General features: G+C 36.3%; 3 protein-coding genes across 3 annotated transcripts; 1 reads left to right on the top strand and 2 right to left on the bottom strand.

The window, feature by feature from the left end:
* Positions 1–7,225: 7,225 nt before the first annotated feature.
* LOC148203555 (uncharacterized) lies at positions 7,226–10,063 on the top strand. The gene is made up of 10 exons (XM_088106547.1): positions 7,226–7,411; positions 7,934–8,059; positions 8,142–8,794; positions 8,868–8,949; positions 9,024–9,119; positions 9,190–9,312; positions 9,391–9,519; positions 9,611–9,714; positions 9,799–9,889; positions 9,962–10,063. Exons 1-10 carry the CDS (start codon positions 7,238–7,240, stop codon positions 10,061–10,063), a joined length of 1,680 nt encoding a protein of 559 aa, XP_087962673.1. The 5' UTR covers positions 7,226–7,237.
* Positions 10,064–12,601: 2,538 nt separating this feature from the next.
* On the bottom strand, positions 12,602–15,010 carry LOC148203554 (protein FAR-RED IMPAIRED RESPONSE 1-like). The gene is made up of 3 exons (XM_088107648.1): positions 13,977–15,010; positions 12,957–13,674; positions 12,602–12,754 (listed from the first exon to the last, which is right to left on the bottom strand). Exons 1-3 carry the CDS (start codon positions 15,008–15,010, stop codon positions 12,602–12,604), a joined length of 1,905 nt encoding a protein of 634 aa, XP_087963774.1.
* An 8,297-nt stretch (positions 15,011–23,307) lies between these two features.
* Positions 23,308–25,123, bottom strand: LOC124822737 (LOB domain-containing protein 15). Its single transcript, XM_047294775.2, has 3 exons — positions 24,921–25,123; positions 24,587–24,836; positions 23,308–24,502 (listed from the first exon to the last, which is right to left on the bottom strand). The coding sequence occupies exons 1-3, from the start codon at positions 24,932–24,934 to the stop codon at positions 24,110–24,112; spliced, it is 657 nt and encodes a 218-aa protein (XP_047150731.1). The 5' UTR covers positions 24,935–25,123; the 3' UTR covers positions 23,308–24,109.
* Positions 25,124–25,570: the final 447 nt, after the last annotated feature.

Raw genomic sequence — 25,570 nt, 5'->3', positions numbered from 1 at the left:
AAAAGATATTTTCCCTTTCTTAGAAAAGTTTTCAAGCTACAAGATACACCTAAACAACTAAATAATTTCAAAATTTTAGTAACCTAAATTATATAACCAAACACAACCAAATTCCAATACAAGACTAAATAAATTAAGAGATTCACTTTACTCAACTGACCAACCTAAGATAAATCTCAATCATAACATAAGTAAGAAAAGAAGAACTAAGGATTTTCATAGCAAAATCATTAACTCAGCAACTACTCGATGGTGTAGTCGAATCTTGAAAGAGATAAGAACTAGAGTGAGCATTTAAGAGAGAAGTGGAAGGAGAGAAAAAAAAACATGGAGAGGGTAGAAGTAAACTCAATGCATGCCTCAAGGAGAGGGAAAAAGGATTTTAATATTGTGTTTTGGTTCCACATGATAATAAAATGAAATCATTTCAGCCATAAGGCGTTTACCACCACATTGGAAACAAAGTTTAGTCCTTCTTTATGTGAGTGCACCCATTAATTCTACATTATTCAAGTTGTCTTAAACATATTTTGTGGGTGAGTTTTAAACTATATTTACTATTCAGAAGATTACTTCAGTAAAATCTTGACAAGGTGATGAGTGCATATTTATGCCCACATTTATGTTTGAGAATTAAAATTTTGATAGGATAATTGTGTTTAAATTGTTGATTTTAAGTGAATTTGTGATGATTGGAATTATTGGGTTTGGGAAATAAAGAGACGTAAAAAGAAAGTTTTAGCGCATAAATTATTCTTGGATGTTCTAATGTTTATTTGTGCAGCTGAGAATATAAGTTTTATTGGTCCAAATGGCAATTCAAGGCCCAAAATCAGGTTTTATTTGGAAAATAATGTACAGATGGGCCAAACAGACAACTTTTACCCTTGCACCTCCCCATTTCCCTATATACACCCTTCTTCTCTTAAACTGGCCCAATACTAAGCCAAACAGTAACCCTATTCTAAATACACCCCCTAAATTTCCTTACCCATACCCCTCCTAAGCCAAACTTCACCAGATCATGCCACGTGGCAATCCACCATTAACAAATTGAACCACCCAGGTGATGCCACATCATTAATCCTTTCACTTACTAGTGAACCAATCAGAACACGCCACCTCAGCCCTAAGACATGTGCATCATCTTCTCCAAAGAGAAACCCTAATCCAAACCCTAGCCGCCATTGCCGTGCTGCCGTCATCACGTACAGCCGCCGTCGCACAACAACCACCGTCAACGTCCGCCGCTGCCGCAACCTCCACGACCATCGTTCATCTCCTCCTTTATCGCTGGCGCATCAACGGACCACCATTCCGGCCACCACAGCGCCTCAACATTCACCGTGATGTGCCGCCGCAAGCCTCTGTCACCATCGGAACCTTCAACGCACACCGCCATCTTCCTCGCTCTTCCAGAATCGCGAGTTCTTCCACACGCAACCATCACCATCCAAAGCCGCCGTTAGATTCACAAGTTCCTCCTCCATTCGCGACGCCTTTCGCATCTTCATCTCCACAGAAATCGCAGCAAAGCTTCTCCTTTCTCGCCGGACAACCACCACCATTCACGCTCATCACCATTAAGACCAGACGCGAGTTCTCCATGACCGCCGCGTGCCGCAAGCTTCTCGGAACCTAATCGCGCCTCCATCAACGCCAATCTCCATCCACCATTACCATAGCACCATGGAACCTGCATCAAAGCTAGACCTGCAAGAAAAGAAACCAAACAATCCAGTAGGCCGAAGCCTCCATGGTCTCGCGTAGAGAAGAATGGGTTCTCTCTTTCACGGCAACGGCAAGCCCTTTCCCCCAATTTGCAAAACCCTAATTTTGGGTTGGAAAGGGCTGACACGTGGCAAGATCTCATTGGCCGCGCCCTTCCTCAGTCAAAGCTGGTCAATAGGGGTTCTGGTGCAATTTTGGAGAATTCAGTTGGGGCTAAAGCGTAGATAGAGAAAATTTCAGGGCATTTGTGCAATTTTGGAAAGTCAGAAAAGATAAAAAATAAAATTCAGTTGTTGAATTAATTTAATTTGGGGAATATCAACAGAAAATATCTTCCAAATAATGTTATAATCTTTTAGTTATTTGGAAGATATAAGATAAAAGATTCTATCAACTGAATATTCAGAGTCCAAGCCCAATCAAGCCTATTTAAAGAGACCCAGGGGACTTTACTTAATGAATTCACTCTCTCATACTCCTCTCACTTTTCTTTCATCTTGTATTCAACTCCATTCATGGAGAGCTAAGCATCTAGGGCTATTCTGTTGTAATTCCATGACGGATTCTGAGGTTACGTTAAGTTAATGCAATTGTTTACTTTGATTATTGATTTAAGTTGTTCTCTCTATGTCTTTCATCTCTCTATCTTGTTAAAAGCAAAGATTTTTGCATCATAATGTGTTTGAATCTACATGCATATTGATCATATGAGTTTTAGGGTTTCTAGGTTTAAATTGAGAATCTACTTTGATTTAATTTAGGAACTTTCATATGATTAAATGGTTTTTACTATTAATTGAGAATGTACTTTGATTGACTAGTAATAATTTCAACTATAATCAATTGAGAATTTACTTTGATTGATTATCTTTTAATTTGGTTAGGAGATTTAAGAATAGACATGATTAAACACAATAAAATTTGATTGAGAATGTACTTTGGTTGAATTTATTGTGAATAATCTAGAAAGATTTTGCATTTGATTGAGAATTTACTTTGGTTAAATGCATGATCGTCCTCAAATTAATTAAGAATGTACTTTAATTAATTTGAAACTTAAACAAATAATCAATTGAACAATTATCCGTGAATAACCGATGATGAATCTATCTTGGAAAAGCAGTGGAATTAGCCTATTTAATCATAACTGTTTTTAAGTTTATTATTTGTTCTTTAAACATTCTCCAAACATCATTTTTATTCATAAGCATTTCATAGCATAAGAGTCAGATATTCAAAAGCAATTCCATGTTCGTTGGGAGACGACTCAGGGTTACTTTAGCCCTATCTACCTTCTTGAATACTACTTGGCAATACTGAAGTTGTCTTGAAAAGTAGTATTAATTTGATAGCGTCAACGACAGCCTATCACAAGGATCACATGTCATCTAAAATATAAGATGTGTGTCTTCAACATGCGATGAATAGTCTCTTTAGATATAGCCTCTTAACTTCTATTGAGACTGACAGTTTCGTATGGATCAACTGCCGTAGTGAGATTTCATCGTTTCGCAAAAATTAGTTACAATAGATATGTATACAACTAACAAAAGTTAAAGTAACCTGAAAGAGACACTTGTTGCTTTAAACTATTTAAGACTAATAAGGTATGTGTTGTATGTGTATATATACATATAGAGGTGTCATTTGAGTCCTGGCCCATGGGTTGACCCTGACCCCTTCTAAAATCAAGCCCCAATTTTCTAGCCCACTTAATAGGGGGCTTTTTAAAAGCTCCAACCCCTAAAGCCCCACATAAAGTGGGCTGGGGTAGGGTTAAGATGGGGCTAGCCTCCAAACTAAATTAATTCACTTTTAATGTTTTTTTAGTTATTTCTTTTATTTACTTTACAAGTTCAATAATTTCCAAAATTTACATGATATTTAATATCTTTTTAATTAAATATAAATGTATAAATATTGATTTTATAAAAAATTATTTAAAATAATTTTTTAATTATAAGTATACTTTAAATATATAATTTTATTATTTTGGAAAGTTAAAAAAGAAAATTTTTATTATTATTTTTATTTAAAAGAAAATGAAAAAAATTTCAAAAAAAATTATAAAAGTAACACAGTTAAAAATTTGATTTTTCAATAATCGAATACTGATATCTATATAAATATTTGAAATATTAATTATGGATAGATTTTAAATTCAAATCTACTAATTGGATGAATTTTTAATATCGGTGTAAAATTTTTATTTTTTTTTATAGTTTGTCATATAAAATTCTTTTGTTAAATGTTTTGTATAGATATATATATACATTAAAAAATTAAACCACAAACTTTATAAGTTTAAAATTAATTTCACCTAATAAAAGAACTAACTTTTTAGTGAAAATCCTTGTTAGGAAAAATTGTTATAAATATCATATATGTTAGTATACAAGATCTAGATGTAATCCTAGTGGTTATAAAATCATATTTTTTTCTAACCTTTTAGGTTAAATTAATATTTTAAAATCAGACTTATCTTTATCCAACAAAGATCGTTTTTATTGAATTACTTATCATAATTGAGCCGATTGTAATAAAAAATAATTAAATAATAGATACAATATTTTTAAATAAATACAATGTTATAATTTATAATACTAAAATTAAAATTATTATTGTATTTAATTATTAACATATAAAATAAATAAAAATTATAATAATTATAATAATGAATAAATTACATCAATGTCTCTTAATAAGAAACTAATAAAAAAGACAAATGAATATAATATAAAATATATGAAAAAGACATAAAAATATATAAATTGATGTGAATGACTAAATTATACGTTTCATAAAAAAAATTAAAAGAATTATATAACTTTATAAATAATAAATATTAATTTTATTAAATTTGGAAAATTAAAAAAGTTAAAAAGTTATTAAGTCAAAATTTTAACATGTTCACACCAATTAAAAATAATGTAATTTTGATCACAAATCTTAATAGAATGATATTGATTTAAACTAGTGACAAAATAGATTACCATCTATAAATAAATTTATTAGTCCGTCAAAATTTTACAAATTAAATTAAATTTTTTAACTTTTAGACCTATTTTATGTGGATATCTCTGAACCGTCAAATTTACAAACCAAAATTAAGATGAAAAAATTATCAAAACAAAATTTGGAAATTAAGGAATAATTGTAAAACAACATTATTATTAAACTAATTAATATAGAAACAGTTATGAAGTAGAAAATTAATTTTACTGGTAAAAAAATATAATTACACATGAATCAATTATGGTTATAAGTTATTACTAACAAAGATAAAATGAAAGCTGGACGTTAAATTTTGTAAAAAGGAAAGCCCATGGGCTGGCCCTAGCCTATAGGGCTTTAGGGATTTTTAGCGCTGTGGGCTTTTTTAATAAAGAGTTTTTTTGGCTTTGTGGACTTTTTTGGCCCTAACCCACATGGGCTAGGGTCAAATCTTATTAAAGGGGCTCATTTGACAGCTCTATATACATACATATAAAGGGAGTTACTCCCTCCACCACCACACACTGCTTCCTGCACCTTCCAATTCATCTTTTGCCCTTCAACAATATATAAACGAATGAATAAACGGACGTCAACATCTGTGTACGGATATCAACATCTGTTGAAGAAGAAACGAATGTCGATATTTGTCCTTCAAACTTCTCTCCCCAAGCACAAACACTCATTATCTTTCTTGAGGCTAGTTTTCATGGAGTTTTTAAGATTTTTAGATTAATTATGTCAAGTGTAACTCTAAAGTAATTATTATAAAATTCAATAAATTTAATATATATGACTGATTAAACCACAATGGGAAATCATTTACCCTATTGATTTATTCATGATTTAATGATGAATGCTTATGCAATTTTTAAACCTAGTTTTGTTTGAAGCATAAACTGGATCCACGGAACAACAAGAATGTACCTAGAGAAGAGGATAAAGTGTTTCCACATCTCTCATAGAATAAAGAACGTTTTGCTCCTTCCGCTCTTTATATTCTAGGAATCATATATAGATTACTCTCCAGAAGCGTTCTTTGTGTTGCCAATAATACCCATGCATGCAGTTCTGCTTCCTGAATTCATGTTTGCTCTTGACAAATCTCTCCAACAATACTTTTTAAAGGCGAAAGCTGGCTGTGGTATATATTTAGTGCATATCATTTCATAATCGTATACCCAAACAATTTCTCACCAATCCTCTTCATGACCAGCCTTTCATTTCATATCATCATCTGTAGGAAATCGTAATACCTTCAACGGATCTCAATATCCGTTGAAGACCCATTTCCGTTGAGGTCTCCAATGCTTTCTCTCTTTCGTGCACAACATACATAGCAGCACATACCTTGATTTCGAAGTGTTGATGAGACCAAAAGAAGCACTAAGAGAAGCGTACTGAGGAAGGAAGAGGGAAAGAGAGAATTAAGAAAATGAAATGTGAGGGAAAGAGAGAATTAAGAAAATGAAATGTGGGAGTGGGGTGTGGTGCTGCCGTGGAGTGAAAAGGGGAAGAGATTAGGGTTTGAAGAAAAATTTAAAAAGTAAAAGGAAGAGGAAAAGAGAAGGAAGAGGGAAAGAGAATTAAGAGGGAAAGAGAATTAAGAAAATGAAACGTGGGGGTGAGGGTATGGTGGGGTAGTGGAGTGAAAATGGGAAGGCATTTGGTTTTAAAGAAAAAGTAAAAAAGTAAGGTAAAAGTAAATATTTACCTAAAATTACTTTTAGAATTAAGAAAAGGAAAATGTTATTTGGACAACGAAATGTTGACACAGATTTGACAACGGCACGTGGCAGTTATTCATTGGCTTAGTAATTTGGAAATAAACCAGAGAAAGGGTTACGGGGCGAGGGGTATTTTGGGATTTCCAGATTAAAATTTTAAGATTTGGGTTTGGCGGTTTAGGGTGCGAAAGACGTTCGTTCAAGCCTACCTTCTTGTGTGTCGCTCTCTCGCTGTGTCGTCTGTCTTCTCTCTCGCTATGTCGTCCGATCTTCTCTCTCGCTGTGTCGTCCATCTTCGAAGCTTCCATCGTCGCTTTCGTTCTCTCCTCCTTCTTCAAAACGTGCGTTTAAACCTTGGAGGATCTCTTTGGCTGTGTGTTCCATCTTTACCCTACCCACGGCGTTCAACCCTTCCATCCTTTGTGTGGGTCTGTCATCACAGAGAAACCCTTCCATTTTGGCATTCGGAAAGCGGGTGTGGTTGTTTTGTTGTGCATTTCGCGTCTGGTGGAGGAGGTCGTCGAGCAGTGGTATCCGTTTTTATTGGTGTAAGTAAAAATGGGCGAGCCCTGACATTGTGTTTTACACTGTGTTTTTGGTTTTCCTTAAGTTGAATGATATAACTGAGTGTGGAATGTTATCTTGTTAGGGCCGTTTCAATGGAAGGGGAAAAAGCAAGTGTAAGAAAAAAATTAAATTGTGTTTATATATTATTTAATTAACTTATGGATTGTAGTTAGTAATAAATTTTTATGTTTTTTTTGTACTGGCGACTTCTTATCTCGATGGATTCATCGATCATTATTGAAATGAATCGTTTACTACGACAGTGTCATGTGGATCGGATTAGGATGACACCATTTATGTGGTGTTTGAATATTCAAAGGCCTGTGGAGGTGAATTTAAAATTATTGAAGGTTATGGTTTGCAGGTGGGTTGGGAATGATAACAGTTTTAGAGTAAGTCAAAAGTTGGTGTCCTTTAGAGTTATTGATGTGTTCATGAGCTTAGGTTTAGAAATAGGTGGTTTATAGATTCCCTTTGATGAAGTAGTTGGTGGATTGGTTGGTGAAATGTTCAAATCAAAAACCATCAGTTTGAATGACTTGTCTGACATGTTTAATGTCATTGTTGATGATAAAAACATTGATGTTGATGTAGTGTGTAGGTTATATATATTAGTTTGTTTGGTTGTTTTCTATTTCCCTAGGAAATCAAGGCATGTTTGTAACATGCCTTTTGCAGTGTTAGATGACTTAGACCGTTTGTGTCTATATGATTGGTGCACCGGTGTACATAAACATATTGTAGAGAATTTAAATAAATGTAAGAAGAAAATTATGGGAGCAGGTATCCCCCAGTCAGTCACACTCAGTGGCAATGTGGCAGTGTTGCAGGTAATATGATATGTAGTTGACTATTTTGATGTAGTGCAGAACATTGTGAATTATGTTTGATGAAATAATTTTATGATATTTTAGGCTTGGGCGTTTGAAAGACTTTCTTTGCATGGTCATCCTTCGCACAGGTTTTTCCCGTGCATAATGAGGTGGTTCCCGTTTAAATCAAGGACCGAAAAAATTGAACATATTTTTATGACCGGAGATGTAAGTGTTTTGTTTTTCGTTATTTTGTATGTTAAAATGGATTGTCTATTTTGTCTGAATTTGTTGTGTGCTATTGGTGCAGTTAAATATGGATTGGTATGTACGAAAGGAAGATCGTCATAGGTCGGAAATCCGTGCAACTTTCAACATGGATGACGGAGGAATGAGTGAAGGATCCTTGGGTGAAGGATCCAAGGTTGACAAAGATGATGATGATGACGAAAGCTCTGATGACGGGGCATGGGAAGCAGGTGCGAAGGAGAGATTGAGGAAAAATAATGAAGATATCAGAGCATTGAATGCCAAGATTGGAGTTCTAACTAGGGAGTTATTTGAAATTTATCAAACTCCAATCTTTCATGAAGCAGATGCATGTGGCACTGATGAAGAGGTTGGGGGTGGAGTTGATGAAGGACATGGAGTTGGAGGTGAGGAGAAGGCTGAAGTTGGGGGAGACGAAGAGGCTGAAGTTCGTCCCGATTGTGGCTTCGAAGAACAAGGTGATGGAAATGAAGTTGATGACCCCCTAGGTGCACATACTGAAGTAAGAGGGGATGATAAAACTGTTGGTAACATTAATTTTATTGAAATAGATGATGATGCTGATGAAGAAGAACGGGAGGTCGTGCCATTGGTTATACCCCCATTGCGCAGTTTTGTTGGTGATCCAAGCACTAGTGTTGATGTAAACCAATTGTATACAGCAGTCAGCATCAGAGAGATGAACGTACACAGGTATATGGTATGAATTGTAGTTGTGGTTGAGGAATATGTATTGTTTGTGATTGACTAATATTTGTATGTTTAGGGTTGTAAGCGAGATAATTGGCCAAAGCTTGAGCACGACTTCAATTTACACTTTGGCCCCAATGAAATACGTTGATAACATGGTTAGTATTGTCACATTTGGTTGTGTTTCATGTTTTAGTTTATGTTAGTAATGTGAAAATTGTTTATTGTGTAGGTGGTGTTATTTGCTTGTACGATCTTTATGTACTTTGAGAAAAGGTTGTGCGGTGTTGTTAAGAGGATTCATTTTAGTCCGTTATACTCGGATATTGTATCATATTTATGATTGAAGAAAGTATTTTTGATCGATTTTTTATTGATGATTTTGAAATTGTCCACAGCACCATATTCTTACAGATTATAGGAAACGTCCACAGAATCGCCATGTATTCACGCTTCATAACTATAACAGTTATTTGCGTTCCGATCATTTTGGACTTCAAGAATTAGCCACAGCGGACTTTGTGAGTAACCTTGAATTTGCAAATTTTGTCGACTTTTGGTTGTAAATGTGTTACTGAAATTGTTTATATTGTTTGTAGTTGTTTCTGCCATTTGTCCATGATGATCATTGGTGGTGTTATTCAGTGAAATTGAGGTCATTGGAGATTTTTGTGATTGACTCATTGGGGAAGGGGATCAGAGACCGCAAAAGGATAGACACAGCTGTTGTAAGATTCGACATCTTTCATTGTTGATTACCGTGTGATTATGACATAACCCTGTATTGTTTAAGTATTTATTGTATTTGTTAACTGGTAGGCTGAAAATATGGCACGATTTTTTTGCATCTTGATGAATACACCGGAAGGTAGTATTGGTCCTTTGACTGTTAAACAAGCAAATATCCCATCCCAACCAAACTTGTAAGTTTCTTCAACTGTACTGCCGGATTATATTGTGGTGTATATGGGCAAAAGTAATTTGATGTTGTGGGTATATTATTTCAGACATGATTGTGGAGTAATAATGTTGAAAGCAATGGAAATCTGGGATGGAGATGAAAAATACAACGGGAAAAGCATGCCTGAATATACAAGTGTAAGTTGGAACTGTGTGTTTGATAATATTCTTGTATGTCCTGGTTTCTAATGTGGAAAATGTTGGTTTTAGGAGGAGCTGCTTGGGATTAGAAAGAAATATGTGTGTGACTGGATCCTGGACAACGAGAACATTAGAAGAATGGAAGCCCTACAGCTATACGGCATTGTCTAGGATTGCTAAGAAATTATCAAATTTCGACATGTATAAGATGTTCAAATATGTACCTAATGTTATTTGACAATGTACAGTATGTGTTTGTAATAAGATTAGTGGTTGGATTTCGAAATGAATTGTTTTTACTTTGTGTTTGTGTTTGTTATAATGACAAAATTAGTGATTGAAAAATGAACGCAGCATTATAATAAAAATTTGAAAAGTACGAGACCATTTTCACTAAAATTAATTGTAATTAATGGGAAGGATTTGATGAAGTTCTGAGTGGGGAGATGGGTGTTGGTGATTGATGCGAACGCAAGAAGTGTGGAGTGACCCGTGATGAGTAGGGGGACGAAGTAGTGCAAGGAATGACTAAGAGTGTTCGAAAAAGGGTCTGGTAATCGTTTACAGCACCCCCGTAAACGATTACCCGAGAGAAAATGCCAATTTGTACAGAAAGTCCAACACAGGTACTCAGTCAGGTGAACAGGGGTCACCATTGGAAAAAAAACTGACTTTTAGGCACTTCTGCACCTGTCTGAGGCTGGTGCAGGTGTTCCAGTGGTGGGAGAGGGTGGCTGGTGATGTGATGTGAGTCCAAGGAGGGTGGGGAGACCCCTCATGAGTTGGAGGAGCAACCTGTGCAAGGAATGACTGAGAGTGTTGGAAAAAGGGTCTGGTAATCGTTTACAGCACCCTTGTAAACGATTACCTGAGAGAAAATGCCAATTTCTACAGAAAGTCCAACACAGGTACTCAGTCAGGTGAACAGGGGTCACCATTGGAAAAAAAACTGACTTTTAGTTTTACAGACAACTGCAGTGTTATTAAGTGGTATTGGTGTTTTACTCACAACTGCCATGGTATTAAGTGTATCATAAATTGAACATTACATAATAAATGTCGAGAATGGAGGAACCATTTTGAAACTAAACAACTTCATTTAATTAAATACTTCAAATGATCAAAGCAGGAACTGGAGTACATAGTTCTTTAAAATGCAGTAAAGAAAGCCTAAACAAGCAATTTTAAGTCTGAGGATTGTTTCCATAAGCAGTTGGCAAGTGTTGCAGTTGTTCTTCAATGTTCCCAACGCGCGATTGCAACGCATCAAACCTTGTAGTGATGACCATGTCCATGTTTCCAAATCTTGTTTCAAGGGCATCAAATCGAGTTTCAAAGGCATCAAATCTTGTACCAACAAAGGTTTGAAGTTGTTCTATGCGGTTGATGACATTATCTACTGTTGTAGATGAACTGCCTTGTTCATCATCTTGTCCTTGATTATGTTGACCTTCTTGTAAGGGGGGATGGGGGGCGTTGCCTTTGGGAACCCATTCTCCTTCATCATTTTGCATATAACCAAATGATGCTACAACTTCACAACCAATTCTTTGCTTGAACTTCAGTTCTGAAATGGGATCACTTTCAGTAGGCACTTCAAAGTGTTCCATGAAGATGGTTATCAAATGTGGATACGGCAACTTTGCGTTCTCCCTTAATGCTCTTTTCATCTTATATCTAATAAGATGTCCCCAGTTAATGTGAATGGAATTGAAAAATGCCCATAGCAGCATAATATCCTCTTCGGATGCCTGACCAATATTGGTTGCACGAGGAATTAATACTCTAGTGAGAACGTAATGAAGTATCCTTGGTTGAACCTTCATTTGCCCCGCTAGTATTCTAGATTGTATGGCTGCATCATCTCTACACACTAGTTGCCTTGCAGTGACAGAATCGTATTGTTCTTTCCACTCATCTACAACTTTTCCTTCGTAACAAACACCATCAGATGGGAGCTTAGTCAGTTGTTGAAAAAGATTAGTGCTCACCCTAATTTTTACACCTTTAACTTCACTTCGAATAACCCCAGTATCCGATATTGACATGTTGCTATAGAACACTCTGACTAATTGTGGGTGGTAATGTCTTCTTAAACACACAAATTCAGTCAGCCCAGCTTCGTGTAATATGTCATAGAATTGAAAATTTTTTCCTTGAAAGTATTCGTCCTCTAGATACTTACTCTCCAAAATTTCCCGATTTACGAAATGTTGGGCATATTTCTCCTATTGCTCATCTGACGAGAAGAGATCATTGGTAGGCGTTGGAGGGGATGACGATGGTGATGGGGTTGGACTCCGCCGACGGCGACATCCACCAACGGAAGAAGATGTCTTTTGTTTCTTCGTTCCACGATCAGCCATTGTATTTCGTTTAGGGTTTTGCACTAAGAGAAGAGAGGTTTTCGAAATGAATTTGAGGAAGGATGTGTTTTAGGCGGTTATGAACACGATTGCAAGTTATACACGTTATGCAGTGGGATAATTTGGTTTAATTAACTGAACACAGTAATCGATTACCAGAGCCTCGTAATCGATTACAATAGCGTCGTAATCGATTATCAGAGCCTCGTAATCGATTACAATAACAAATACTGGTGTGGTCATATGCATTACATACATTCATTAAAGGAATTTCATGGATGACCATTTTAACTTACAAAAACAGAAAAAAGTAACAAAATAAACACCAAACAAGTTGTATATATCAGTTGATGTTGTTATCGAAATTGTTATGTACAGCTGACAACAACGACATAAATCCAAAATGACCCATTTCGGTATCTTGTGATAGTTGGATAGTGTCCACTTCAAATTGTTCACGGTGATCACATTCAACAACATTACTTGGTCTTTCGCCCTGAAACAACACAACTACTAAGTTAAACATAATTGATAGACTAAAAAGTATTTAATAAATATTTTGACCGTAAATAATGACTCAAGCATTGTTCGGTGGGTGGTGTTGAAGTGTTTGTCAATGAAGTTGACTTTCTTCTTTTGGTTTTTTTCTCAACAGTGGACTTCAACCTATTTGTGCGTGGACGTCCTTTTCGCTTAACAGTTGCAGGACTGTGTACAAGGACATCAGATGTTCCAACTGGAGTAAGTGGTATTGACGTGCATGCACCAGTATCGTATCTTAGTTGGCCTGCATCACTGATGATGTTATTTGTCATGGAAGAACTGAACCCAAATTTTGTACCCAAACAATTAAGTTCTTTTTCCAATTCAGTACTAGCTTCCTCAGACTCACATGCAACTTCAGCAATTTCATAAAAACGTTTGCACAACAGTTTGTATCTTTGCATCCGTGGTTCATTTGTCGAATTACTATACGATGCTGTTATTAGTGTGTGTCTTCTTCGAATGTGTTTGCTCCAGTGCCTCAAAATGTATTGTGAGGGAACACTGTAAACATCTTCTTGGCCAAATACCAACAGGGAATGACGACATATAATTCCTCTAAACTCAAAGAGGTGGCAAGAGCAAGTGGTTGTCTGTGTGATGGGATCAAATTGAACTTTGTAAAATTTATCCGGTACACGATTACCCTCCCACATTCGTTCCTCTTTTACAGTGTAAGTGTTCCACAAGTCCTCCTTTAAAGTGTCTTTGATGAAACAATTCATCCTTGAACGGAATTCAGTTTGGACCTCCTCAAACTTTGCATGTGTGTATTCCACTTGAAATTGTCTCTCAATTGGTGACTGAGAACCACATGCAATAGTGGTGTTCATGGAGGAGAAGTCGGCTTCTATTTCCTTCTGCGCCTTCACCCTAAGTGCATTGTCGTATTGGACCACAAATTGTTGAAGTGTTGTTGTAGAATTGATAAATCCATCAAAAAAGGATTCATTCCCTCACTTCTCTGAGTCGTAGACATGCCTGCCCAAAAATCTTTTTCCAGGTAACACGGAACCCATTTATGTCTCTCTTCGTACAAATTACATAGCCATTCATTTGCCTCCAATCCATGTTTGGTAAGTAGTTCCTTCCAACCATTTTCAAATTCTGTTGGACAAACACAATCATATATAAGCGCATGTAGTTCGGTTTTGATAACGGGATTATTTCTATACCCGTGCAATTTTTCAGGCAACTTCTTAAGGATGTGCCATAAACACCACCTGTGCCTCGTATGAGGAAACACTTGTTCAATAGCGTTGGCCATTGCTCTGCATTGGTCAGTAATAATACCTTGAGGACTCTTATTACGCATGCATCTTAGCCAACATTGGAACAACCAGACAAATGAGACAGTGTCTTCCAAAGACAACAATCCACAACCAAGTAAAATCGAGTGTCCATGATGGTTAACTCCAACAAAAGGCGCAAATGGCATGTCGTACTTATTTGTTAAGTAAGTGGTGTCAAAGGAAACAACATCACCGAATTCTTCACATGCAGCACGACTTCTTGCATCAGCCCAAAACACACTACAGATTTTATTCCCTTCATCCAGTGCAATGTCATAGAAGAACTCGTTATTTCTATCTTTCATTGACGAAAAGTGTCGTAGCAGTGCCTGACCATCACCATCCTTACATAAAGATCTTCTGTGTTGGCCAATGTAGTTTCGAGCGTCCCGCTCCACAAAGTCCATGTTTTCATATCCCCCCGCATCGTTCACAATGCTAAGGAAACTCTTATTTAACCTAACTCCAGCATCGTGGTTGACCTGCAACGTGTGTTTTGCATGCATGCTTAACTTTCTATTGGCTGCAAATAGTTTGGAGTTATTTGGACAAAGATCATGGTTGTGGTCCAGAACAACGGTCCTTATAAACCACTTGTCCTCCTTCTTTGCAATGGTTATCCCAGCAGGACATTGGTTAATTTGACTTGGAAGTGTTTTTACCACTGCTTTGACGGAAGACACATATTTTCCCTCCCTTGAACAAACTATTCTGAGGTAGTAGACGTTGTTGTCTTTATCTTTTTTAGAAGTTCTAGTCCGCACGGCAAACCCACGTCTAATGGCGTAGTTTGTGTAAAAAGTTTTTGCTTCAACCATTGAGTCAAAACACATATGCACTGTTGGGTCAATCTCCATTAAACTTTCATTGGGCTCATCAACATTGTCATTATAGTCATTCCCTTGATCCCCATCCATTGTGTGCGTTGACATTAAACCCACCTTTAGAGATAAAGCAAATTATATTCACTCATCACACTTACCACTATGACCACTGGCAACTACAAAAATAATCAAAATAAAATCTTTTCAAAGAACTTATTAAAACGTACCCTGGCGGAAAATCGTGTGCCCTTTAATGAAGGTCAGTGGTCCTAACCAACCTCATCTTCTACATTTAAGTCCACCATAAATGATCCTTATGTGCTTCTCACCAAACCTCCGAACTTCGTTGTGGCCCTTGTCTTTAATGAACACCCGGGTAAGTTGTCTGGAAGTGCTTGGTTAATGGAAATAATTGTTAACGTTGGATTCTAACGTTGGTTGTTGACGCAGCTGTGTATTCCCGCCAAAGGTCATATTTTTGCCTTGTCAAACACGTATTTGCTTATCCTGTGAAAGCATGCATTGATGGTTGTCAGCATAAAGTTTCTCTCTCCTAACCCCCAATCAATGCTTTTCACTTTTAAAGGCTACCCATCAAATCAGACTATCTCCCCAACAATTAATGTAACTTGATTTTAATAAGTTAACTTAATAGAAATAGATATAATATTATTTTTTTTTTGGTTACATTGATTTCATATAAGTTGATTGTTCACGTACTTGTATTTCAAATTCGGGGAGAAACCAATTGTGTAGGCTTCAATCAGGTGACAGTATCTGTAACCCGTTTACCATTGTTTAGTTGTGAGTGACTTCTTTAATCAACCCACTGATGTTTCGTCCTTAACCTAGAATTTTTATGTGGACAGGAAATTCCTGCATAATCATGGATGCATGGGAAGACCTTGTTTATGATGATGATGTCCTTGAATCGTTTTTGAAAAAATGCGATGCTTCCGCAACGCTTATTCCTGGTCCTGCAGGTAACATCCAAGCAGCTTTCATGAATAGAACGGGAACAGAACAACCGAAATCGACACAAGAATTTGCTCGTGATGTTGTTGACGCAACCTATGAACGAGATTTCAACTCCAATGCTTGGAAATGGGCACATATGTTTATTGAACACCACGGTACACTGAATCTCATACACGCATCCAACAACATTATTACCTTTACTACTTGTAATTTGTTTTCATATTTTTTTATCATAGGTCTCGTAAAGGATGGAAAATTCAAGAACGTTAACTCCCTCCAAGAGGCAAAATCAGCTGAGGTCCTTCCATTGGTTGTTTGCATATTGAAAGAGTGCAAGCCAAATGGGTTGGGAGATATGCAGTTGACTCTTAAGGTAATATTTGTTATATTGAACAACATAACATTTTATGGTACATTACTAACTTATTATACCAATTTCTGAAGGACCCAACTGCCACGATGAAGGCTTCCTTGCACAAAAAAGTTATTGAAGATCCTGAAATTGCAGACAATATCGGAGTTGGTTCCGTGATGATACTTAATCTTGTAAGCCATCAAATTTGTACTTAACTACCATAATTATTTTATTGGTATTTAAGTGTTCTTCTTCTTACAAATTCCATTTGTACATTTAGGTCCACCCCTTCACTGCATTTAGGCAAAACCACTACCTCAACATTACGCATCGCTCTATTGTCAAGGTATTTCCAGCTCAAGTTTCTCCTCCTACAATTGACCTTGTTAAGGAGACACCAAAACCTGTCATTCGACTTCCTATGTGGGCAGAGAAGGAACTCAATGTGGATGACATCCTCCGCAAATTTGTACGTCCATCTGACCAACCATCAACGTCAAATCAAGCAGACAAGCAATAGTGGGTTTAGGATAACTGTAATTTTATATGAACACCATTATAAGTATTTCATGGATAACTGTAATATTTCAAACGTACAATGTATCATTTTGTTGTGTATGTTGTGTACCTGAATCTCTATTAATGGTGTGTTATAATTAATTTATTTATGTCATGCAAAATGGTGCCTAAAAGTCAATTTTTTTGCAATGGTGACCCCTGTTCACCTGACTGAGTACCTGTGTTGGACTTTCTGTACAAATTGGCATTTTCTCTCGGGTAATCGTTTACAGGGGTGTTGTAAACGATTACCAGACCCTTTTTCCAACACTCTCAGTCATTCCTTGCACAGCTTGCTCCTGCAACTCATGAGGGGTCTCCCCACCCTCCTTGAACTCACATCACATCACCAGCCACCCTCTCCCACCACTGGAACACCTGCACCAGCCTCACACAGGCGCAGATTAGCATAAAAGTCACTTTTTTTTCCAATGGTGACCCCTGTTCACCTGACTGAGTACCTGTGTTGGACTTTCTGTACAAATTGCCATTTTCTCCCGGGTAATCGTTTACGGGGGTGCTGTAAACGATTACCAGACCCTTTTTTGAACACTCTCAGTCATTACTTGCACAGCTTGCTCCTGCAACTCATGAGGGGTCTCCCCACCCTCCATGGACTCACATCACATCACCAGCCACCCTCTCCCACCACTGGAACACCTGCACCAGCCTCAGACAGGTGCAGATTAGCATAAAAGTCACTTTTTTTTCCAATGGTGACCCTTGTTCACCTGACTGAGTACCTGTGTTGGACTTTTTGTACAAATTGCCATTTTCTCTCGGGTAATCGTTTACAGGGGTGCTGTAAACGATTACCAGACCCTTTTTCCAACACTCTCAGTCATTCCTTGCACAGCTTGCTCCTCCAACTCATGAGGGGTCTCCCCACCCTCCTTGGACTCACATCACATCACCAGCCACCCTCTCCCACCGCTGGAACACCTGCACAAGCCTCAGACAGGTGCAGATTAGCATAAAAGTCAGTTTTTTTTCCAATGGTGACCCCTGTTCACCTGACTGAGTACCTATGTTGGACTTTCTGTACAAATTGCCATTTTCTCTCGGGTAATCGTTTACAAGGGTGCTGTAAACGATTACCAGACCCTTTTCCCAACACTCTTAGTCATTCCTTGCAGAGCTTGCTCCTGCAACTCATGAGGGGTCTCCCCACCCTCCTTGGACTCACATCACATCACCAGCCACCCTCTCCCACCACTGGAACACCTGCACAAGCCTCAGACAGGTGCTGAAGTGCCTAAAAGTCAGTTTTTTTTCCAATGCTGACCCTTGTTCACCTGACTGAGTACCTATGTTGGACTTTCTGTACAAATAGGCATTTTCTCTCGGGTAATCGTTTACAGGGGTGCTGTAAACGATTACCAGACCCTTTTTCCAACACTCTCAGTCATTCCTTGCACAGCTTGCTCCTGCAACTCATGAGGGGTCTCCCCACCCTCCTTGGACTCACATCACATCACCAGCCACCCTCTCCCACCACTGGAACACCTGCACCAGCCTCAGACAGGTGCAGAAGTGCCTAAAAGTCAGTTTTTTTTCCAATGGTGACCCCTGTTCACCTGACTGAGTACCTGTGTTGGACTTTCTGTACAAATTGCCATTTTCTCCCGGGTAATCGTTTACGGGGGTGCTGTAAACGATTACCAGACCCTTTTTTGAACACTCTCAGTCATTACTTGCACAGCTTGCTCCTGCAGCTCAGGAGGGGTCTCCCCACCCTCCTTGGACTCACATCACATCACCAGCCACCCTCTCCCACCACTGGAACACCTGCACCAGCCTCAGACAGATGCAGAAGTGCCTAAAAGTCAGTTTTTTTTCCAATGGTGACCCCTGTTCACCTGACTGAGTACCTGTGTTGGACTTTCTGTACAAATTGGCATTTTCTCCCGGGTAATCGTTTACGGGGGTGCTGTAAACGATTACCAGACCCTTTTTCCAACACTCTCAGTCATTCCTTGCACAGCTTGCTCCTCCAACTCATGAGGGGTCTCCCCACCCTCCTTGGACTCACATCACATGTTACTCAAAATGACCACTCAAACACCAACATCTTACAAACAAGCCTGCAACTTAGGAGACGAAAAAAATTACCACATTCTTTATTCCACAAACCCAAAACTCATAATAACAATGGTATTGAATAGATAAAATATGAGACCAATTCAAACCAAAACTCAAATTTTATTTCATTGAACTAAATTGGATACATTAAACATTGTTTTCTTAATCTATTTACAATGATTACAATTTTCATTACTTTCCAAATAACATTTTCAATCAACTAAATACACAGATCACTCATTTTTTATTCTAAGCACTACGGTTCCGGTGTATGGAGTCCTAAGTGCTCTTCCCTTGTAACGCCTTCGTGATCCAACCCTAACATACGTCTTCAAAGGTTGTTCATTTCCGTCAATGTCAGTAGGGGATACAAAACCAGTGTTCATGAATGGTTCTGTACGAGGCACACTTTGTCCAACGTCATCTTTATTTTGCCTTCTTGCCTTCTCTTCAGCCAATTGTGCCTCCAAACTTGCAACCCTCCTTTTAAGTTCTTCAATTAGAAATTCTTGTTCCTCTAAGGCACGCATAAAAGTTTCTCTGCGAATTCTTTTTTCTTTCTTCTTTCCTCTTGGTTTAGCATCTTTTCTTTTAGGTGTTGGTCAGTATTCCTCCTTATCCTTCGTTGAAGGACCACCATAAACATCGTCAACAACCTGAAATTTAACAACACATTACAGATTACACAACTTTTGTCAATATATGAAAACATAACAAAACTTTCGATAACAAACAACTTACCAAACCTGACTCCATACACCGTTTAACGAACTTGTCTCCAACACTTATATTCATCCAATGCAATATTCGTGGAAATTTATCAATAGGACCTTTTGGTGGAACAAAGAGCTCAAAAAACCATACCTAAGACAAATAAATCATCTTAACTTGTAAGAAACTTAATTCAAAAAACAATTTAAGTAATTACATCAAATACTATTAATTACCTGCAGCATGTAAACACAACCATCGACGTAAACGTTTGAAATACCTTTTCCTTTCTTCAAACCTTCTGAAGCTTTGCACAAACTATGTAACAGAAAACGATAAACTACACTACCCCAACAATAACTACCCAAAGCACTTAACTTGTCAACAAGATTAAACATTACGAGAAACACTTTCCCGCTACGTTTTGGAAATAAAATCTCACTTATCCCTACCAGGAGGTAAAGGCTTCAAAAATGAGAACAAGGGATCTTTTTCTTGTGTTTTCGCATTAGAATTTTGTATATTGAATTCAATTCCTTTGTTCCTTTGCCTATGTATTTCACACATTCAGTATTGCCCAGCTCTTCCTTTAAGTTAATATTTGCACCATCTGTACTCAATCCCAACCCTAAATAAATATCATTTTCATTTATATTCCAAACTTTATTCCCAACTAAAAAACCACTACTACAGTCGTCCCACTTACCCAATAACTCACTCAGTATATTTCTACCTACTTTAACATTGACATTGACATCTAAAAACCACGTAAATGGAGTCGTCGCAATCAATGATCGATGCTCCTCTGTCAAGCGTTCGTTCAAAGTACATATATACTTTGTCGAAAATGAGTGACGAACACTCAACTGCATAAACCAAAATCAAATCATCAAAACAACGAAACCCAATAACCCAAGCACCACAACACAACGATACGAACCCCAAACATTAACCCAAATCAAATAAGCATGCTACGAGATGCCCAAACCGAATAACCAAGCTACGACATGGAATGGAAAACCACTTACCTTCGTCGTCGGACAATCGTCACCGAAACTTGCCATTCCGCACGATAACAGGAGACGAAACTGGACGGAGACAACACCATGCAAATGGAACGAAGCGGCACGAAACGCGACCTTCGACCTCTCAAGAGAACGGACCTTCGTTTCCAATGGAACAGAGAAAGGGCTATTTTAGGATTTTCACTCAAAATAAGGGTTACGGTCATAGGTTTTAAAAAAAAATTCTTTTTAAAACAAACCAATTAGGTGACGACACGTGGCGTTGTCAAAATAGTGTTAAAAATACGTTGTTGGAATATCGCGGTCCTTAAGAAAAATTGGGGTGATGTAGGAAGAATGGTGTGGTGATGTAGGGAAGAACTGCCACATATAAAATATATATATATATATATATATATATATATATATATATATATATATAATAACCATTAAATATCATAAAAATAAATAAAATTTAACCCTTGCGTATGATAAAGTACAATTTTTGGTTTTATTATTGTTTAAAAACATTATTAAATAATAATTTTATCATAGATTTCAATATTGACTTTAGAAAAGTAGAGAGATATTATTTTTAATTAATGTTAATTCTTTTTCAACTAATATCAATGAAAAAATAAGTTTAGAATATTTTTCAATAAATAAATTTTTTAAATCAATATTAGCATAACTATTTTAAGTTTTAGTTAAAAACTTATAGAAATAAATTCATCACTCTGAACTTTAGCATCTCAACTATATTGATATTACAAAGTTCATAAATCATTTGTTCATCACATAAAAATTTATGAAAAATCAAAATAAAAATAAAAAAATACAAAACATTAGACACCACACCAAACTCATGATAAAAGACTATACTTAACAAAATATAAAAGATATATAGATAATTATTCTCATTATAGATTTTAGTTTTAAAGAAAACCGAAGTCTCTACCTTTGTCACTCAAATAAAGTACTTTTTAAAGGCAATGGTATGTTTTAAATTCTTAGAAACAAATAAGAAGCAAATGCTTAATAACTTAAGTTTATCATTAATCAAGGTAAAGATTTTAGCTTTACAAAGAACTGAAGTCAATACCTCTATTACTCATATAAACATTTTAAAAAAGAGTGACATTTTTAAAGTTATTAAAAATATATAGGTAGTGGTTGCTCAATAACCAAATACCAAAGTCTATTCATGGTATATATTATGGTTTCTCAAAAAATTAAAACCTATAAGTTGAAAAATATCATCGTACTTTTTATAGATTTTATTTTTCTTAAAACATATTAGATGGAGTTAAATAATATTTTTGTACCAGTGTAACTTGTAAAATCAGTTTGGTGATGAGAATTAAATGAAATTTACAAAGTTTTAGGTTCAATTTTTACTATCTTGATAGTATGAAAGAAAAAGAAAAATAACGATGATGAGAGAGTTTTAAAGTAATGATCCGAAATTCAAATATTTGTTGAAATTTGTTTTGTTTAAAAAGGAAAAGTTAAGATGAAGGTTACATAGAGTAAGTGAAAAATATGGTAATCAGCATTGATAAAATAAAAATAATATTATTAGTATAGATATGATGTTGGCAATTGCAGTAGTTGAGTGAGATCCAAGTATTTGCATATGCATTCCTTCTCCCACACATGCATCGATTATGAATTCGAGAACACAAATAAATAATGCACCCAGATAACATAATGCATCTCTCTACTATTAAATTAGCCACAGTATTCACTAATTTCAATTAGGCCAAAACTTCACCTTAATTAAGGTTTTCAAATGTTAAAAGTAGTGATGATTGGGCTGTGCCAACACAAAGAAGATGCCACGAGTTGAAGCAATCATGACATGGGACCAATACATGTCACATCTATATATATATATATATATATATATATATATATGTACATGAATGGTTTTGGGCATCATGCAGAAAAAGAAAGGTATGAAACGAAAGAAAGTGGCAGTCTTTTTCTTCATATTTCTTGCTTATACGACTAAGAGTTTCCCTTTGTCTCCCTTTTCGACTATATGAAAACCTCACGCCAAGGAAACTCAACTCTTTACAAATTAAATAATAGCTGGCAATGGAGTATGACCATCCAACAAATACGTAACCAATATCTACCTTAATTTCACCTATTTATTTCAACCATTTTTCTATTATCAAACTTCAATGCACAATATGAAATGAAAATTAATATGTTCATTCTTTGGGATCAATATTTCGCCCCTTTATTCCATATTGAGCAAATCCAAAGAAAATCTAGAATGTGTCTGCATGTGCAATTAACATTTTTTATTTTTTATATACTATAACACGTGTGCAATTAATTTGAACTATCGAATTCGACTAACATTTAAAGATATTGATCAAAGATGAGAGATCAGTCACCGATGATGAGTCGCATCATATATTCCAAAGCCATACTAAAACATAAAATAAGAATGTCTTAACATTGGTGTGGTGGCTCACCTTATCATTTTTTTATGCGGTCAATGCGTTATGAATCTGACATTAAAATCCTCGTTAATCCATTTTCTTCTCCTAGGTCTGTGTCTGTTGATATATAAAGTTCGCTTAATTTGATTTATGTTAAAATCTTTAAAATTTTCCTCTATCAAATCGACCATCCAAGGTAAAAGGAAACTGAAACCGAGAAAAAAAAAAATTAATATCTACAGGAAGTAAACTCAATTCTGAAACTAGCAATATATATGCCACTGCTACAAAGGACAGCAATTAATATAATATAGTTTTACTGTATAATACAAATGGGTAGATAAATGGGTAGATAACTTGACGTAAAATTATGCTTCCCAATTTCCATATATATATATATATATATAAACGAAAGTTCTCAGAAGTTAAGAGTGACTGAACATGGTGAAGATCACAAGCATACCTTTTGTCTCCCGCAACTTCAGACAGCAAACTCAGATACTCAGTGGCACAGATTAACATGTCTAAGAAAGGTTATAGTCAGGAACCACAGTCATCACGTGCAAAATGAATTCTACCAACAATATTATTGCAATGTTTCCAAAACCAAACTGAAATACCAATGCAATATAAACCAAGTTTCCTTCCTCTTTATTGTCCTTTGCATCATAAAATAATGAAGGGAAAATTGGCATGTGTATATATCAAGTTGGCATTGTGTCTACATCGGTTGTACTAGAGGGTGGGGAAGAAAAACAGTTAATCACAGTAACAAGGAGCAATTAATTTGAAATCTGGCTTAAGAAGGTGTAGAAGAAATCAAAGTTTAATCAGCCATATATATATATATTATCAAGGGGAAATTTTGGGCATATTAATCATATGGATTAAGATAATAAAATGGGGGGGAAAACGTACAGCCGGGTCATAATTAACAACATTCAGTATGAATACTCTCCTTTTTCTTAACTCACTTTATTCCACCTTGATGCATGATGATAATTAAGAGAGAAAAAAATGGAATAATTGTTTTTATCAGGCTGCAAGTTTAACCAAAATAGGAGATATTATCACTTGAAATTGTGGAGTAAGTGGTGGGATCTCTGAGTTGGATGTACATGGAAGAAGAGGAAGAAGTTTGAGGAATAGAAGGAGGTGGAAGTGGAGGTGGTGGAGGAGGTGGTGGAGGTGGAGCAGCGATTGAAACAACCCCAGACGAAGGAAGCATTGCAACATGAGAGGAGGGTATCATGTGAGCTTCCCTGAGTTTGTATTTAAGTATTTCAGCCTTCACTACGTTAAGTTCAGCTTGTAAAGATTGAACTTGTTGCTGCAAACCAGAAATTGCACCCATGCATCCATACACAGGATCTCTTAGCCTCACATTAGCTTCATAAACTAGACTATTTGCTGCATCAGCTCTCTGACACTCTGGTACTTCCTATAACAACACATTTTAATATGATTAAAATCTAGAGTAGTTTATATATACACACGTATCGTATTATTAATCAGATATATTTACCATGAGCATCTTTGAGACGTTGCTGGCACCAAAAACTTTGTGGACTGAAGCAAACTTTTGAGGCTCATGGGGAGAGAAATATGGTGAAAAGGGACATTCTTGGGCACATCTTCTTCTCAACAACTTACATGCTGCACAAGGGGTGATGGTATTTAGGGTTCCAGGAGGGCCTAACATGTGTCTTCTTCCCATTTGAGAAGAAACATCTCCTTCCCTTTTGATCTTCTTCCCTATCTCATCAAATCTCTCCCTGCACCACAACAATACACTTATTGCATGATTGAAAAGAAACATATATAAGAAAGATAATAGAAAAGAGATTTATGTGTCTTACCTTTCTCTGGACATTCAGGCATGCCCTCTGATTATGAAGTAGGATTCAGCTTAGGGAGAGAATATAGAGATAGGTGCTGCTTAGAGAGTTCAGAAAGTGAAGAAGAAAGGAAAATAGAGGTAGAAAATGAGTGTCCTTAAAAGGCAAGGTATACTACAAAAGGACAAGTCCAGCTATATTTATTTAAAAAGAAAAGACTTATTTCAATTACATGGATGTCTTAAACCTCTCTTGGTTTATGAAGGAGGATTTCAGGAATTATAGATTACTTTTAAGAAAAAAACAATCGAAATGTTTGATAATCTTAAATGTTTATGTTGTACAAATGCCAGCTCATTCAGTGCTTGCTCACGTGTGACTTCTTAAATGTGTTTGACTTTCTTAATCAACTTTCTGATTCAATTGCCGCCATGCATGTGGTTCTTGCTTCTTATTCAGGGCAGGTACACCAAAGTGCCATTCTTTTTAAGCTCACATATAATTAATATTATCTCTAATTTCAGTATGTTTGTGTTAATATCATCTTATTCACTGCCAAAAAACGACTCCATATATAGATATATTTTACACAAGTAATTAATTACACATTAAATAAACATTAAACCGGAGTTGCACTTCCACAATTTCAAACTATCTTTTCAAATTCAAAA

This window comes from Vigna umbellata, chromosome 2 (assembly GCF_029865625.1).
Source record: "Vigna umbellata cultivar VRB3 chromosome 2, Vumbellata_1.0, whole genome shotgun sequence".
NCBI lineage: Eukaryota > Viridiplantae > Streptophyta > Magnoliopsida > Fabales > Fabaceae > Vigna > Vigna umbellata.
Note: the sequence above shows the minus strand (reverse complement) of the source record. Positions and strands in the feature narration are given on the sequence as shown.

Coding starts and splice junctions, on each gene's coding strand:
- LOC124822737 (XM_047294775.2), bottom strand. Junction 24,503..24,586: donor ACGTCTCAAAGATGCTCATG/GTAAATATATCT, acceptor GTGTTGTTATAG/GAAGTACCAGAGTGTCAGAG.
- LOC148203555 (XM_088106547.1), top strand. CDS start 7,238: ATGGATTCATCGATCATTATTGAAATGAATCGTTTACTACGACAGTGT. Junction 9,120..9,189: donor GTCCGTTATACTCGGATATT/GTATCATATTTA, acceptor AATTGTCCACAG/CACCATATTCTTACAGATTA. Junction 9,890..9,961: donor GCATGCCTGAATATACAAGT/GTAAGTTGGAAC, acceptor TGTTGGTTTTAG/GAGGAGCTGCTTGGGATTAG.
- LOC148203554 (XM_088107648.1), bottom strand. CDS start 15,010: ATGGATGGGGATCAAGGGAATGACTATAATGACAATGTTGATGAGCCC. Junction 13,675..13,976: donor TTGCCTGAAAAATTGCACGG/GTATAGAAATAA, acceptor CAATGCACTTAG/GGTGAAGGCGCAGAAGGAAA. Junction 12,755..12,956: donor TTGTACACAGTCCTGCAACT/GTTAAGCGAAAA, acceptor GTGTTGTTTCAG/GGCGAAAGACCAAGTAATGT.